The following is a 15,356-nucleotide window of genomic DNA, read 5'->3' as shown; positions in this document are numbered from 1 at the left end:
CCAACTTCAGTAACCCTACAAAAGTAACTGCTGTTTAGTTTTCTATCTTCATTTATGTCGGAAGTGATAGCAGTGCTGTACGTTTTAATTTTTTTCAGAAATCTCTCAGTCAGAACATGCTATATCATGTTTAGGTGGAAACTAGCGAGCTAAGTTCCTGGTAAGTTCTAACTCCGTTGAATTTAATAAATTCTGTATTCATGGACGCCTGGATGTTAAACTTAATTGTTACACCTGGTAAAGCCGCAACACTGATAATTTTATTAAAGATAAAAGTATTTAGACAGTTTTTAACTCTCAGTGATGCCGTAATGTTCGTTTGACTTTGGGACCTGAAGAAGACAGAGTTTTGGACCCAGATCACTCTGCAAGGCTCCTGACTACAGCAGCCGTAATGCTCCGGCAATCCATCAAGCGGTGCGCCTTCATAGCTTACCAAAGTCGTACTAAAACATTTTTGACAGATTTCTGCGCGCCGTGTACCACATAAAATCACTTCATGGTCAGTAAGCACAAGCAGAATTCATACATAAGGCACACCGTCGATTTTTGAGAAAATTAAAGGATTTTAAGTGTGTGCGATATATATCGTTACCACACATGCTTCAAATTATACCATGATATGGATTTTAGACCATATTTCCCAACCCCTAATATATATATATATATATATATATTTATTTATTTATTTGTTTGTTTGTTTAGACTTTAACCTGAGTCATCAAGGAGTGCTGTCAGACAAGGCGAATCAGGAAATCCAATGGAAGACAGGTCATCATTTCCAGGCTGTGGCAGTGGGGAAGCTGATGGCTTGAGGGTTGGCCGCTCAGAAAATGGTCCAAAGTGCCTCAGTTCCCGCTGCCCATGCAGACTCCGCTCCACACAGTTACAAAGCGCACAGGCTCGAACGCTCTCTCTGTACACAGGTGAGAAATTGTTGAAAGCACCTTCTTTGGATAAAGCAAGAAGCACAGCAGGTTTTATTATATAATAAAGGGCTTACACAGATGTGCTAGAAGAGGCTGCATTAGCACTCGACGACTCCACAGCAGGAATGGCCTTAGACACCCCGGCAGAAGAGACAAGCTGCTTTGCAGTAGCATTGTCATCAGCTAGACAAAAGGAAAAAATGTTTAAAGGCAAATTTTTTTAAAATAAATCTTAAGAATAATTGCATGAAACACACAAATAGCTCCCTTATTCACAATGGTAGCCACAGCTTAAAGGGAAAAAACACACCATTATCTTCATAAAGGTGCAGAAGAGAGTCCAGAAAGCAAAGAAAACATTACCTGTTGGTTCAGAGTCATTCTCTTCGCAGTTTGATTTCTGCTCGTCCATCCCCCGTACTGATTTTGACCTCCCTGACAGAGATCTGCAATTTAAAAATGTAAACTAGCACCAGTTTGCAAATCATTGTCATAGTAATTATTATGGTAATTCCACAATACTGTAGATAAAAAATACATTTAAAAAAATGGGCATACTATTTTAAAATGCTAATGTCATCATCATCACATAATGTAGAGAAAAGAAAAAGAAAATGAAACAAAAAACCCGAAAGATTTTCCTTATTTTCTCCTATATAAAACTGAGCAGTTAAGTGATCTCCAGTTTCTCACTTGCTGAGACAGAAAACTCCAATGTTCATAATCCAACATATTAAACATAAAAAGCCATCTTAACCACAAAATGCACACTCTACGCATCCAAACCCACTTTTACATAAAAGCCAACAACACAACTAATAAATGCTGCCTGCTGTTTCTTTCCCCCCCTCTCCCCCTCTTTTTTAAAGATAATTTCCTTGTATTTATCCTGTACAATCGAGCTTTTTTCGCAAACTCGTAAAAACAGCGTTAAGGTTATAAGAGCACGATCAATCCGACAACGTTTTAACAACTCAAGTTATTTACCCAGCAATTCATAATCCAAATCGGTCAAGCAGTTTTGGTGGAAAAGCGCGAAATGTTAAAACTAAAATGGTGTTTTGCTAAATAAAACAACCATAAATCGGGATACACAAAGAACATACAACTTCCGTGTGTGGAGCTTCCTGTTGCAGCGGGACTTCTTTCGTGCAGAACCTCGTCGCTAGCATCATAGTTCCGCTGCGAGGTTCACGCCATTAACAAAAATACTGTAAAACAAACAACGAGGGCCTCACCATATTTTACCCACATAGCTAATCAAACGACCCATTCTCATGCGTGTAACGTTTAAAGCTCTTAACAGGCATTTTAAACGAGGTCGGACAACTTCAATTCGCGTAGTAGCCCATATGTTTTTGCTATATTACAGCTTCGCTAGGATTTATAAGTATGATCGCGAAACCGAAAAAGACCCGCACAATCGACATCAGTGCGATGATGGCAAATAACGTGACGATGGCTTCAAAGTACAAATCAAACACAGAAGAGCGTTTTTTCAGGAGTTACAAAATGTAAATTGTGCCATCATACTTGAGGAAAAAGCCTTCCTGTGGGTTAACGCTGTCATACCCATTTGGTAATGATTTCTTTTCATTTTCACTGGGGCAGGTGGAAGCGGATCCCAGCCCGAGGACGACTGGGCTTTTCTGGTGGTTCATGCACAGAAGCATCAGTTATTACAAGCCGAATTTAACGCTTTTAATACAGCACAAAGTATCAAAAGTATTTCAATCCTTGTCAAAATTACCCAGGGTTGTTTTGCACGTCTTTCCCATTAGTGGGAACACAAAACAAAAAACTCTCAAACAATTTCAACTCAACGCGATTAAAAGTACTATCATATTGCCTGGTGGTGCGCATCATTAGCAGATTGCACAGACGTTGCTAGCTGGAGAATGCAACTGAGCTACTGCACGAAATGAAACGTTAACGTTGCATGTCCGTATTAAACACACTCGATGGAACCAGAAACGGGCTTTCTTCTTGACAGCAAACTAGATCTTCCAAATCTAACTCGAATCATATCTCAGTTCATGTGGATACCATATATGTTTTATCTCAATAATACAGTTACTAACACGTAAAGCAAAGTAATAACACGACGAGTGCTTTAACGTCTTAACATCCTGGCTAGCGAAGTTGACGTTAAAAGTGTTAACGTTACAAATTAACTTAAAGGGTAGAGGTGTTTGCTTTTAGTTTATACTCTTTACAAATAGCGACAACGATTTGTTGCAGTAACTGTAAATAATAACAGAAAAGCTACTGATATTTTACAATTGAACAACTGCAGCGCTAAGCACTATTTCTCAATGTAAACATCGACTTCAAAGGGTTGGTTCTGTCCAGAAAATTGCCATGTCCATGTCACTGGCGGCAGGCTGAAACGGAAAAGCTAAAAACTACCAACAGTGACGTAGCTGCAAAGTCTTGGAAAGAGAAAAAAACTTCATAAAATACACAAAATCCCACAAAAATGGACATACCTTTAAAAATGTTAACCTGCTACACTGCGTATAATGGCGCGGAAACAGTCGATGTGCAACATATATCAACCTAAAGTTAGCTCCCAGGTAACATTGCTAGTTTTCCAGCAATTACACAGCCCCCATCCACTCGAAGCTAACAGCTAAACACTACCGACTGTAGAGCTAACACCCGGTCTAAGGTCAGGGTTGGCGTGTCTTTAGGTAACAGGTTTAAAGGAGCCATAATCAAAGCAGCTCACCTCACAAAAACAATATCGTCTCCTCATGTATCAGCAAAATCCACAGAGCCACGCAGCGTCCCAAAATGCTGATGGTCGCTTCATTTTATGTACCGGACTAACGCTACGGCTAGCCGGCTGGAGTCAGAGTGGGGGGAAGTGCACGTCGGCGGAAGGCAGGCTGAGCGATGCTGCTAGCTAGATGGATAATGCCATTAGCTAACAGGCAACTTGAGCTTTTGTGTCGAGTACGCTATCGGGGAACTGTTAGTCACAGACACAAGTCTAGTAAAGATTCCCCGGCTTCATACAGCGAATCGAAACTAACTACTTTTCCTTGCTTCAGGGTTTTAGCTGGAATGGCTAACATCAGCTAGCTTTTGCTCTGCTCTGGAATCTCGTTCGCGAGGTCGTGATAAGCTATTGCAAGTTTGCACCACAACAGTGTATGCGAAAATGACAGCGCTGAACTTTGTTGACAAGTCACCAAAAGTATATTTTTTGGCGTCTGGTGTCAGTCGACCGCAGACTTTTCATCTACCTAAATTTGCGAGTCAACTTTGCATGGGTACCCTTGTGTGGGTCACTAGCATCTCTTCTTCACTTCGCGTCCTCAAACGGCTGTTCTGCCAAGTGGCTAACTGCTGCTAGCCGTGCCAGCTAATAACAACTACGTCAAAAAATAATAATTCATGCAAACCAAGGGGCAGAAATTATATTTACTACTAGTTTCTACTACACTTTTTAAGCCTCGAGTAAACCTTGTGCGAGGCTAATAGTTTTTACCACATACGATTTCAATCTGGTGAGCGCTGACCAGTGAAATATGGTGGATATTAGATCATTTTGATTTTCGGATCCAGGGAGGCCATTTTTCATTAGACTGTTATGATTGTAAGAATACAGCTGCTGTGCACATGTCTGCTGATGAATGGTTTGCTTGTTTAAATGATGGGCCACGATGTGTGTGGGTTCGATTATGTTACATTTGTCGTGGTGCAAATTTATTTTTGTAATTGATTTAACAAATGTGCTCATTGTGTTTAACGATTAATTTTTTCCGCCTCTGTCTTTCTGATGACCATTGCCGATGGGTCGTAATCGATTATCTAAAAAAATAAATAAATACATTTTAGCGGGTCATGTAATGTTGCGCGTTTTGAAATCGTGTAATCGTGCAATTTGTTACACCATTGTTTTGTTTTGCAATATGCCTGCAAGATAAACGTCTTTCAAGGAAGAATGAATCCAAAGAAGAAGAAGAAGTAAAAACAAACAAAACAGGACGAATAACAATAATCTTTTGTGTTAAAATGCCCAGTCTTTAAGCAGACATTTTAAATCTCTTATCTGATCATTCACATTGAGTGTATGACCTTTCTATTAAAATATTTATCATTGTAATGCAACTTCAAATTTGATTTGCAGATAGGATTAAAGTGCAGTGGTAATGTCAGGGAAGGTGACCAAACCCCAGTTCCTGTCAGTGGGCAAAGAGGTTTTCTTTCTTTATTTTTGCCTTATCACTGTGAGAAAACTACAGTGGTATAGATAACACAGGACAATATAGGTTCAAGAAAGCTGAGAACTGCTGTGACACTGACAACAAGTTACAAGACAATCTAATAAACTTTGCATGACAATAAAGAGTTGTTTACAGGAAGCTTTTATTTATAAAGTTGTGAAAAAGTTGTCATTCTGGGGGATTTTTTAACTGTAAAGATTGTATATGTGTAGCTCTAATTAAATCAAGACATTGACCTATTTGTGTCACACCTTCTTGAGCCCATGCTGAAACACCAGGGGCCTGAGGCTGTATAAACACAAAGTAAAGGTCGAGAGTCATTGAGATGATCCAACGAACCTACAGGAAATTAGGTTGGGTAGCAGTGGGTCCGATTACTAGAAGGTCATAGGTTTAATCATCTACTGTTTAACTCTTATTCTGCCTTAGAGCAGAACGCCCAACTGTTACAGGTACAGTAGGAACCTTGCTTGTACCTCTACATTTTCAAGTAGCTGAGGACAAAAATTCCTGCAGGGCATTTGCAGTAAAAACTCTACCACATCACACGTGTGTGCTTTGGTGACCCCTTGTGAATAAGGAAGCAGCTGAAAGTAACTTTTTTTTAAAAAAAGGAATAAAATAAGTCCGGCTGAATATCACAATTGTGAAATTAATGTGAGTGATCTGAGTTCTTAATGGTCCTTACCTACAAATAAAGACAATCATACATATTGCATTATGCACCTGCTGCAGGGGGTGGATCCACAGCTGACCCTGCACTGGTACATTTATGCATTAATTTCATATGTGGAGAGGCATATATACACCTCGGGCTATAGATTAGGCCGCTGAAATTATTTTAAGCTGAGTGAACACATAGAAATAAGGAATGATCTTCTGAGTGAGACCTTTTACTCCAATAAGAGTTGGGGGGGGGGGGGGGGTGTTGTTTCTTTGTAAAAATATTACAATTTATTATTGTTTTTCAGGAGTCACCTTAACACACCTAATTATTGTGGTATGCTATAATAAAGCCATTTTTACCATGGTTAACAGGAGCTATTTGCATTGACGAAAATAAAAATACTTAAATCTATTTGATAATTTTAAAAAATGGAAGGAATGTTGGCAAAAATGTCCTTTGCTGGATTTTGTAGCCATGAAAAGTCCTCACTGACACTTGTTTCTCTTACAAATGGTAATATTTATTCAACTTCTCTTTGACTCTTTCAGTGCACGACTGTGGGGAGTGCATGTTTCCATTTTGAAAATAGGTTATTACTGGTCCCCCTGACAGGATTAGTTAACTCCCCATTCAGCTTTAGTAAGATTGGATTAGATTTTGGGTCGGCTGAGACTGGCTGGAAGATAGTTGCTGATTGGCTGATAGATGCACAGGGAGGGTGGTATTAGGGCACCAGGACTCTCCTATTGGACGGTAGGTGAAGCGGATGCTCTCCCCCATCTGCCTCCTGTATCTCAAGGATAATCCCCTGGAATACCTTCACAGATGTTTACAACAGAACTGGAAGACAAGAATATATTCTGATGTAACAGTAATGATGGTTAAAATAAACAGCTCAAGTTACTTTTATTGCATAGAGTTTCACCTGTTTTGTGGCTTGACTTAATATTGAGCTGGTTTTGATTTCAGATTCCTGTTACTCTGGTATGGAGCTCTCTCCTTGTCATATTGTCTGCTGGAAAAACAGCATAAAGTCCTCCTATTTGATAGGTTATGACGAACATTTTAACTCATAATACTCTATCATAAATGTTCTGAATCAAATTGAGGCCTGCTAAATTAAAGAGAGGATCAGGAGTGTTTGCTATTTATTAATTTAGATGGTACCAAATACAACTCAGTGGGGTGATATCAGTTCCTCCACAAGGGGGGTGTATAACCTCAGACTAGTGCTGAACAGAACCCTACACTTTATTATGAACCTTTAAAACATTTGTTTACTTGAAACCAGTAAAAAATTAGATGTTTAGTAGTAATGTTTATTGTCTTTGTAGGAAGTCACATTGTACTTTATAGGCCAGACTCGATTTTTGGGTGGGATGCGCAAGCGGGATGTAACAGAATAGAAAGTGGCATTGTAATGTGCAACAGTTAGCAGATAAGGGTGGCGCAAAATAATGCAATTCCAATACGATTAAAAAACAAACAAAACCTGATAATAAAAAACAAAACCCTAAAGTGGGCTTCCAAAAAAGCAGAGATCTGTGACTGAGATAAAGTCAGAGTGTTTGCAGACTGTGGCGGAATATTAAGTACTCTGGGCTTTTCATTAACCTGGGTTTCCACACAGGGTTACACAACATACATTAACTCGACTGTAAGTGCTGGAATCTATCATTTCCTTGTCATATCCCTTCCCCCCCTCCCCCCTCCACACTGAGCAACTAATTTATTGTTTAGTAAGTAAAAATATCAATTACCCTAACATGCAAAACCAATCTACACCACAGCTGAAAAGAAAGGTAGCCTGCCGTTTCATAAAAGTACAATTTTAATTTGATTTATGACATGAAAACAAGCAAGGGCATACAGCACATGTAGTAGATATTATAATAAAATGGAAAATATATATATATATATATATATATTATGATTCAGAAAGTACAAAAATAAAGATTCTATTCGTCAGGGATTTCATTCTTGTCTCATTAGAATATATATATTTCATTTTTTTTATTATTATTTTTTTAACATATATAACTGAGAAAATACATACAAAACAACAAAACAAAAATATGATAGTCTTTGGTATTACCATTTTTATATTAACTTGCTCAAAGCCTCATTATGTTCAGTTTCTTAAACATTTGTTAGCATGTATAACATTATGGCAGATTATTTTACAAAAATAGGGGAGAAAGCTAGCAAGCATTTCCAGTGTTTTTCAATCCTTTAAGGAATAAATGGGAAGTGTTAACATATTGTATAAACGTAGCAGTAGGCTATGGCACTTATTAAGTGTGCATAGATTTTGGTTCTTAAGGATGAAATGACTCTGAGTCTAAAAGAAGGCACCCAAAACTGTAGAGTAGTCTAGCATACCAGTGCACCTCTGATGTCTCCGTCTGCAAGGAGTGCTTCTCTCTACTTTCTATCCTCAGGGCATCACTCACGTTGACTTCTTTGTTCACATACACACCTGCTTTGTCCTTTGCAGGCAAAGTGCTAACATGCATTGGAGTCTTAGTACAACTTTTTTGAATGTCAGTATCCTGCTGCTCTTCTGCTGTTTCTCCCCAAAGTAGCTGCTTGAATGAGAAGAAAAGTCGCAGGGGTCCAAAAGCCCAGTGCGCGAGCCTGTGGTCCTCCACCAGCGCATAGCTGGATGCCAGCACGCCATCAACAAACAAAGTTCCAGCGTCTGTCAAGGGTGCATACACTCCCACGCTTTCTGTTAGTGAAACTGAGATGATTTGGGATGCATGCACTTGCTGCTCTGCTTTATGTATGAGAACACAGTCTCCTTGTCTGACCCTGCTTGCAAACTGAGGCTGGTACTCACTGTTTTCTTGTCTGCAGTGCGGGTCTAAAAAGACCAAGTGATTTGGAGTAAGGGCCAATCTATGTCCATGTTCTGTCTCCAGAGACAGAAAAGCAGACCAGCTTTGTTGATCCCGATGGAGAAACAAGAGGACTTGGCTATACACGACTTGGCCTGTCCCAGATAGGGCCATGACTCTGTCCCCAGGAGTGAGTGACGACAGGCTCTTCTGCATCCCTCCAGCCACAGTTACCCGGGCCCAGCCTGGGAAACAGCCACCTTTTTCCACAGCAAGAGAATGATCTGCAGAAAGATCAGCAGACAAAGCCAAGATGAGTAAACACAAATTGTGTTCCCCCCTTTTTTTTTTTTATAAACTTAAATATCCTGATACATTTCACACTGAAGTAAAGTAATTTAACAATACAAGCATGGCTTTTAATGGCAGCTACCTTCTTAAACTTACCAGCTTTTACTGAGCAGTGGACACGATGTTTGGACTCATAGTGGACCCAGTCGAAGCCTGCTTCCACAGCCAGCTGGGCCAGGAGACCGTACTTTTCAGGTCTTCTATCAGACGTTGTTATATCCACAGCCCGGCCTTCATAGTGCAGAGAGCCAGGAGGATGGTTGCCATCTTCATCCCAGGCCTCTGTCACACGCAAGCGTATCCCTGGCCACTGGTTCATCACTGCAATAGCCAGCCTGTTCAAGCACTCCTTACATCGCTACGGGGCAGAATAAGAAAGAGGGCAGATATTCATTTTGGAGCACTTCAGTAAACTTGTAAATATATTCACAAATTTATCAGCATGAGCACCCATCTCAGCCTACCTACAACAAAAAATTGCAACACAGAAGAAAAACCTTGACTTGACTCAGTGTTGTTTTTCCTCTGAAACCCAAACTAACAGATGATGATTTGTTAGTTTTCAGAAGTAGAAACTGTAGAATCTAAAGAGTTCCTAATTTTCCAAAACCAAGTCACTCAGTCTCATCAGCAAACAAGAGATGTTCAAGAGACAGACACTTGTGAATACTACCACTCTCTAACAATAGGCAGAAAAAGAAAAATGGGGTTTTTACACTTAAGTGCGTAGACTGATTTCAGTGCGCCTCGGCAGAAAACGATTCCAGTATTTCAGCTCTGTCTCCAGCTCCCAGGTTCTGATTGTTTGTCAGTTGGCATCATCACACAGTTCCTCCTCTACTCTGCTAAAGGCCATTTCAACCTTGCTCAAACAATCAGAGTACAAGAACAAACCCTACTGTAGCCAGTTTGGCACATTCCTTGGCCTTTTCAACAGGGTGACAGAATAATCAAGGCCATTCTCTGCCTTTCCAGATTGTTCCAGACTTGAGTTTCTCAGTTTCACCCCTGAGACATGTGATCAAATATGTGCACAGTGACTCCTAACACCCCCGTGGGCCATAATGTTACAGACTGTGTCAGCATTGTCGCAAAATAGCAGGCTGAAAAATAATGACGTCAGCATCCGAGGTGATACGCTCATGCAGCTACTGAACGGCGCTGGCTTGTGACTTGTGCTGTGGCAGGTTTTAAAACCTATAATTATGGCAGTAAAGCTCATTTCGAATACACAACGGATCAACAGCGAAGGAGGAAGTGACAGAAAACCATGGGAGCTAAAGTTGGAAAAGAAGAAAGCGGCGTAGCAAAGGCCTGAGGTTGGGACTAAAAAGAGAGGGCAGAGGGGAAGAATGTATGGGCACGGACTTGGGAATGTGACAGCAAGAGTGAGAAAAAGAGAGAGGGACAGAAAACAAACTGGGTACATTTATCTCGCAATGCCATTGAAGAGAGGCATTTCATTGTCACAACTACAATAGTCGCTTTTCCGACGGTGCCATTACTTCAGTAGGAGGGAATTTTGTATAGGCGACCCCTCTGAGTCTCCAAATGACGCACAAAGAACGTCTTTCACATCTGGGCAAAAAAGGGGGCACATGCACACACATTCAAACTGGTATCAGGAGGGCACACGTATACAACCACAGATTTCCCTCACATACAATCACTACGGGAGGAGAAGGGACACAGATTAATATCCTAAACAATCACACAAGACCATAGTATCCAAAACCGTGGACTGAGTGTGAATGGAGCTTGTGTTCACATTCAGAAGTGTGGCATTCCAAATGGGTAGTTTGAAAGTTCTTTAATGCGGCCCAGATCTTAAATCCTTGAGGACGTTGACTGCCTTCTCAAGACACTGTAAATTTGGCTACCTATCCTTAGTAATCAATCAGGAATTTAAGTGCCCTGCCTGGATTTTTCTTCTGCTGGGCACACTGAGAACCTGTCATGGGAAGTGTTTTATTTCAAATAACAAAGACTTTGGTTAAAGATTAAAAGGAAATGTTCCTGTAGAGAAACTCAGCCACTTAAGGGTAGTGTTGAATTACATCCTTATCTTCTTATCTTTTAAAAAAAAGTGAGGTAAGGTTTGGTTAAAGCTTACACAGGCCGTGCTGAGCATTTTTATCTATTAACAGACTGGCAAGTGCAGGTAGATAATGACTGGGATTATATGATTCGTTTTGAAGGTGCAAACAGCAGTTTGTCCATTTAGGGAAATGTAGCTGATCAACCATCCAACAACGGAACTATCTTGAAAAGGGAAGTCAGTCTGAGCATCACCTCACTGAGTCAATCTGGTGCTGCATCTTTGGGCATTTACTGGACTTACTACACAACAGTCATAAGCGATCATGGGAAGCAATGGAAACGACTGTTATCACTGTATCACAGTCATATAAAACAAATCTAAGATTCTAACCCAGCTCGACACCAGTCTCACCTTAGTCGTGAAGCGGTCAGCGCCTGTGTTCTCTTCGTCCTTGAAGACAATGTCTGGGTTGTAATTGGACACAAGTTCGTTGAAACGCTCAGAGTTGCGTGCGATCTTGCCCTCTGCTCTCCCACTGGCCCCCAGGTTGTTCTCTGATAAGTTGGGGAAAAACTGCTTGAGGCGCATGGCTGTGAGCTTTCTGGGCCTCGGACGGGTGCCGTACCGCGGGCCCGGTCCGCATCCCTGGACCAGCCATATAAAAGTCCACACAGCAACCAGGGTGAGCTGTGCCAGGTGGGCCCACCAGAACTGCTTCATTGAGGAGGGTTGGGTCTCCCAGAAGTCAGTGGCTCGCAATGCGTGCGGCGATAGCCCAGGTGTGATAGCTCCAGGTGTGTGACAGCAAGTGAATGAGAGTCAGATCTTGGTCCATTCCAAATCATTGATCATTACAGGTGATATTTAGTTATTTTTATTTAGTTATTTTTTAGCCCAGAGACTGATAAAGTTCCGGGGCACGTAGGTTACTTCATATCCCGGTGTTTCACCTTAATTTAAAAAAGGAAAAAGAAAAAAGTTTTAAAATACCAAGCAAGTGCTTCACTGTTTTGGTGACGGCGCGATCTGATTGGCTGAAGTCTGGCATGCGTTAGGTCACTGAAAATGTGGAAATACAAAGGCTCTTTGAAGATTTCAGTGCGTATCAGCGGGAACTACGTCTCCTGTGATCTGAGTCATCTTCAGATATCCTCCGGAGGTGCCTGTCTTGACGCAGGTGTTTTGGTGGATTTCTGCTCACTTACCGCTTCTCTCTCTCCCTCTCTGTCTCTCCCCCACGCCGTCTCCTGGACTGGACACACAAACTGACGCACACCTAAAGCCCGATAGCCGCCTGACTCTGGGATTTTTCTGGACGCTCCAATGAATCTCTCATCCCTGCTGTCCATCCAGTAATGCCTCTACCGACACTTTTTTTTCTTCCTTCTCTCCTTCGTCCACTGTCTTTTGTCGCGTTTCAGCGCTCCTGGCCACCTTGCGCCAGCCATTGGTTCTTATTAGAGTCCGGACAAGATTGCCCTCCCTTCCTCTGCGCGCTCCCACCGCGACAGCACACGCCTCCATCCATCCATCCATATAAAGAACACATCATTTGGCCACTTATGTTAACACCGTGAACCCCACCCCCTTATCAAAATACTGTAAAGTTTAGGCATAAAAAACTGAAAAGTTGCAACAAAGATAATACACAAATCTATTTCAGTATTTTGTTTGTTTGTTTTGGTTGAGACAAATTGTTCATTATAAATACGCTTTAAAAACACAAAATTTAGGATTCATTCGGAGCTTTTACAGTAGCTTCAATTTCCAAAGTTTCTTGTCAGTTGAGTTGCTTTGAGCTAACATGTCTTTGCCTCTGTTTGCTCATCCCTCCCACTGCACACTCATGCTTCTGTTATAAATAGACAAGAGTTGAAGGTGAGGACCTAAAGATGGAGCACAAGTGTCCAGCCTTGACACCCACAGACTATGACTTACAGTGCTGCCTTCCTGTGTTTGGGGAACTAGCCTGACCCTCCTGAACCAAGCGCACCCAAGACCTCTTTGGTGGAAACACCCGCTGGCCCTATCATCAATTTATTATTTTTATCCACCCTAGAACAATAGCGGCGAGAATTATAAAAATGTGTCTGATAATGCCCAAAGTGGGAGCAGAAAAGAAAGTAATCACCGTATCTCAAGGGTGGGACATCTGTAATCGCAGAGGGAAGCTTAAATTAATGGCAGATTAAAGGTCAAAGTGCATGTCACTGCCCTATCTCTGGCTTCCTGGACCTAATACATCAGGCCTGTTTCTGCACTGTGGCTGTTTCAGGGAAACAGAGCGGCGGTGGCCTGTCTTTACTGAATGTTTCAAATAGTATATGTCTTGATGTTTGTTGTAACTGAAGATAATAATTTTTAAAAAAAGAAGAAGAAGAAGAAGAAGAAAAAGACTTATTTATAAAGTGACTTATTGTACCCTAAACATTTCATTTTGCAGTGTGGAGCTCAGGTCACTGAGCTCCACACTGACCATGGAAATGCACTCTCACTGGGGGAAGTTTCTAGATGATCCCAGGATGTTGTAGGGAGGGGTGGTAAGGCGAAGCTGCATGTTCCTGTCCTTATGATAAACATGGAGAAAGGTTCGAGTCTGGCTTAGGCAACACAGATGAGAGATATCGGCCTTTGTAACAAATGCAGGGAATAACTCAATCAAAAAAGTAACAAACACTTTCATATCTACAATTACTCACATCAGTGTTTCTCTTCAAAGCTATACAAGAGAAAAAAGATTTCCATCTGACATGAAAGGGAAAGGAAGGAAGCAAACATCTGTGGGCTGGAGATGGAAGAGAAAAAAAAGGTCATTATTATTAGTTTTTATTTTGGTGCCCCCATCCTCCAGCCTCCCCCTGCCTCCTTCTGGCTCTTAGCATTTTACTCCCCCATTTCAGGATGGGAGTACATGACTGGGTGAATGGTTCAGTTTCCTGCAAAGCCACAGCACAGAAAACGAGATCTTTCCTGCTTGGGTTAGGCTACCCTGCTTTGTTTCTTCCAAACAGACGGCTGTGCTTGCACCTGAGCTGGTGGTCACGCTGACTGCCTTTGCACTTACAGGTGCGCTGTGAATTTGGGTCATACTCGACGAATAGCCGATATCTCAGAATGCAGCAAGGGTTTGAAATTAGGATTCAGTAAAACAGAAGTAGCATTTTTTAAACAATCCATCTTTGACTTTTCAAGTGTTAGTCTTGTCTCATAGAGCTGATTAGACATTCTGCAGGATCCACTTCCTCAGATGGAGACCATTAGAAGGGTTTCCGAGGGGGGTGAGGGCAAGGAAAGTCAAGGAACTGACACCTAACCGTCTCCCCCCTCTCTCACTGCCCACCACTGTCTGTCACTGTGTTATCAGTGCAGGAAGCGCAGGGTGGTGCATTCTAGTGCAGCTGCACACACTGTATTGTAACTTTGGTTTTGTATTTAATACATCAGTTTGTGTCATGTTTTCATGTTTAATTCAGGTGTGCCACATATACGGATGTGAGACGTCTACCTTAGCATGTTATGGCTAAGATTAAGCAGGGATGCAGGTCATAAAAAATGCAAAATAAAAATAAACAGAGTATCAGTGAAGTTGAGGCGATGCTGCACGAAAGTGGACAATAGACTGCGAAGGGTGGAACTTCCTGGCTGCTGACAAGCAGGTCAAAGGTCAAACATGATGCTATACCTTCTGCTAATTCCATCCCCAAAATTCATTTACATTGTGCAGTAGTGTGCGGGAGACTCGAGTCACCCCTCATTCCTCCCAAGGAACCAGATTTTCTTGTCTCGATTTCAGTCCAGTCCTCTTACCTAACCGGAGGAATGGTTCTGTTTTCTTTGTTTGTTTGTTTGTTAATCCTCTTAATATTGGTTTAAGCAAGCATAAAAAAGCACTTAACACAAGGGATGAAACAGAATTGTGTTTATTCAGCTAACAACTTAGCACAGAGCCATTAGTCTTTCAGCACGTTGTTACCAGAAGCATGTCACAGAAACACGTAATCTGTTCCCATTTCTTTATCTGAATTTACAAAAATGCCAATGATAACAGAGTTTGACAGACACAGAATAGTATTTTCACCATCAAGGTGATTCACAAAGACCTATTAACCAAAAACTTATCGCTGTATATCTCTGTATGGTGTGCAGTTTCCTAAAAAAATAAAATAAAATAGGAAACTGGAAGTAGTGGGAAGCCTGAAGTAGATGAAGCAGATGAACAGCATCTGAAAGCCACAAAAAAACCCAGGAAAAAGAAAATCCAGCAAGGCCTAACACGGGACCTGAGAGGCACAT

At 41.3% G+C, this 15,356-nt stretch overlaps 2 protein-coding genes across 5 annotated transcripts in view; both read right to left on the bottom strand.

Moving 5' to 3' along the window:
* kmt2d (lysine (K)-specific methyltransferase 2D) overlaps positions 1 to 4,276 on the bottom strand; it is a 30,635-nt gene extending 26,359 nt beyond the window's left edge. For 2 of the 4 annotated variants that reach the window (XM_005732589.1, XM_013910698.1), the window contains exons 1-4: positions 3,661 to 4,276; positions 1,293 to 1,375; positions 1,004 to 1,112; positions 714 to 916 (exon numbers count right to left, since the gene is read on the bottom strand). In XM_005732589.1, coding sequence (XP_005732646.1) covers positions 714 to 916; positions 1,004 to 1,112; positions 1,293 to 1,341 — 361 coding nt within the window. In that variant the 5' untranslated portion in view covers positions 1,342 to 1,375; positions 3,661 to 4,276. Of the gene's footprint in view, positions 1 to 713; positions 917 to 1,003; positions 1,113 to 1,292; positions 1,376 to 1,916; positions 2,013 to 3,418; positions 3,487 to 3,660 lie in introns of those variants that run through there. The other 2 variants (XM_013910697.1, XM_013910696.1) reach the window with 2 other exon arrangements.
* A 3,597-nt stretch (positions 4,277 to 7,873) lies between these two features.
* dhh (desert hedgehog signaling molecule) lies at positions 7,874 to 12,575 on the bottom strand. The gene is made up of 4 exons (XM_005732588.1): positions 12,269 to 12,575; positions 11,475 to 12,013; positions 9,119 to 9,380; positions 7,874 to 8,955 (listed from the first exon to the last, which is right to left on the bottom strand). Exons 2-4 carry the CDS (start codon positions 11,781 to 11,783, stop codon positions 8,150 to 8,152), a joined length of 1,377 nt encoding a protein of 458 aa, XP_005732645.1. The 5' UTR covers positions 11,784 to 12,013; positions 12,269 to 12,575; the 3' UTR covers positions 7,874 to 8,149.
* Positions 12,576 to 15,356: the final 2,781 nt, after the last annotated feature.

The sequence above is a fragment of the Pundamilia nyererei genome, unplaced genomic scaffold (genome assembly GCF_000239375.1).
Source record: "Pundamilia nyererei isolate P.nyererei 1_Seehausen unplaced genomic scaffold, PunNye1.0 scaffold00047, whole genome shotgun sequence".
In the NCBI taxonomy this organism is placed as follows: domain Eukaryota; kingdom Metazoa; phylum Chordata; class Actinopteri; order Cichliformes; family Cichlidae; genus Pundamilia; species Pundamilia nyererei.
The sequence above is the reverse complement of the archived record's forward strand: the minus strand, read 5'-3'. Positions and strand labels throughout refer to the sequence as shown.

Bases quoted from the DNA above. Each gene is read 5' to 3' on its own strand.
- dhh (XM_005732588.1), bottom strand. From the start codon at position 11,783: ATGAAGCAGTTCTGGTGGGCCCACCTGGCACAGCTCACCCTGGTTGCT. The intron at 9,381-11,474 runs GTGAGACTGGTG...TCTGCCCCGTAG, and splicing joins CTGACCGCTTCACGACTAAG to CGATGTAAGGAGTGCTTGAA. The intron at 8,956-9,118 runs GTAAGTTTAAGA...ATCTTTCTGCAG, and splicing joins CCACTGCTCAGTAAAAGCTG to ATCATTCTCTTGCTGTGGAA.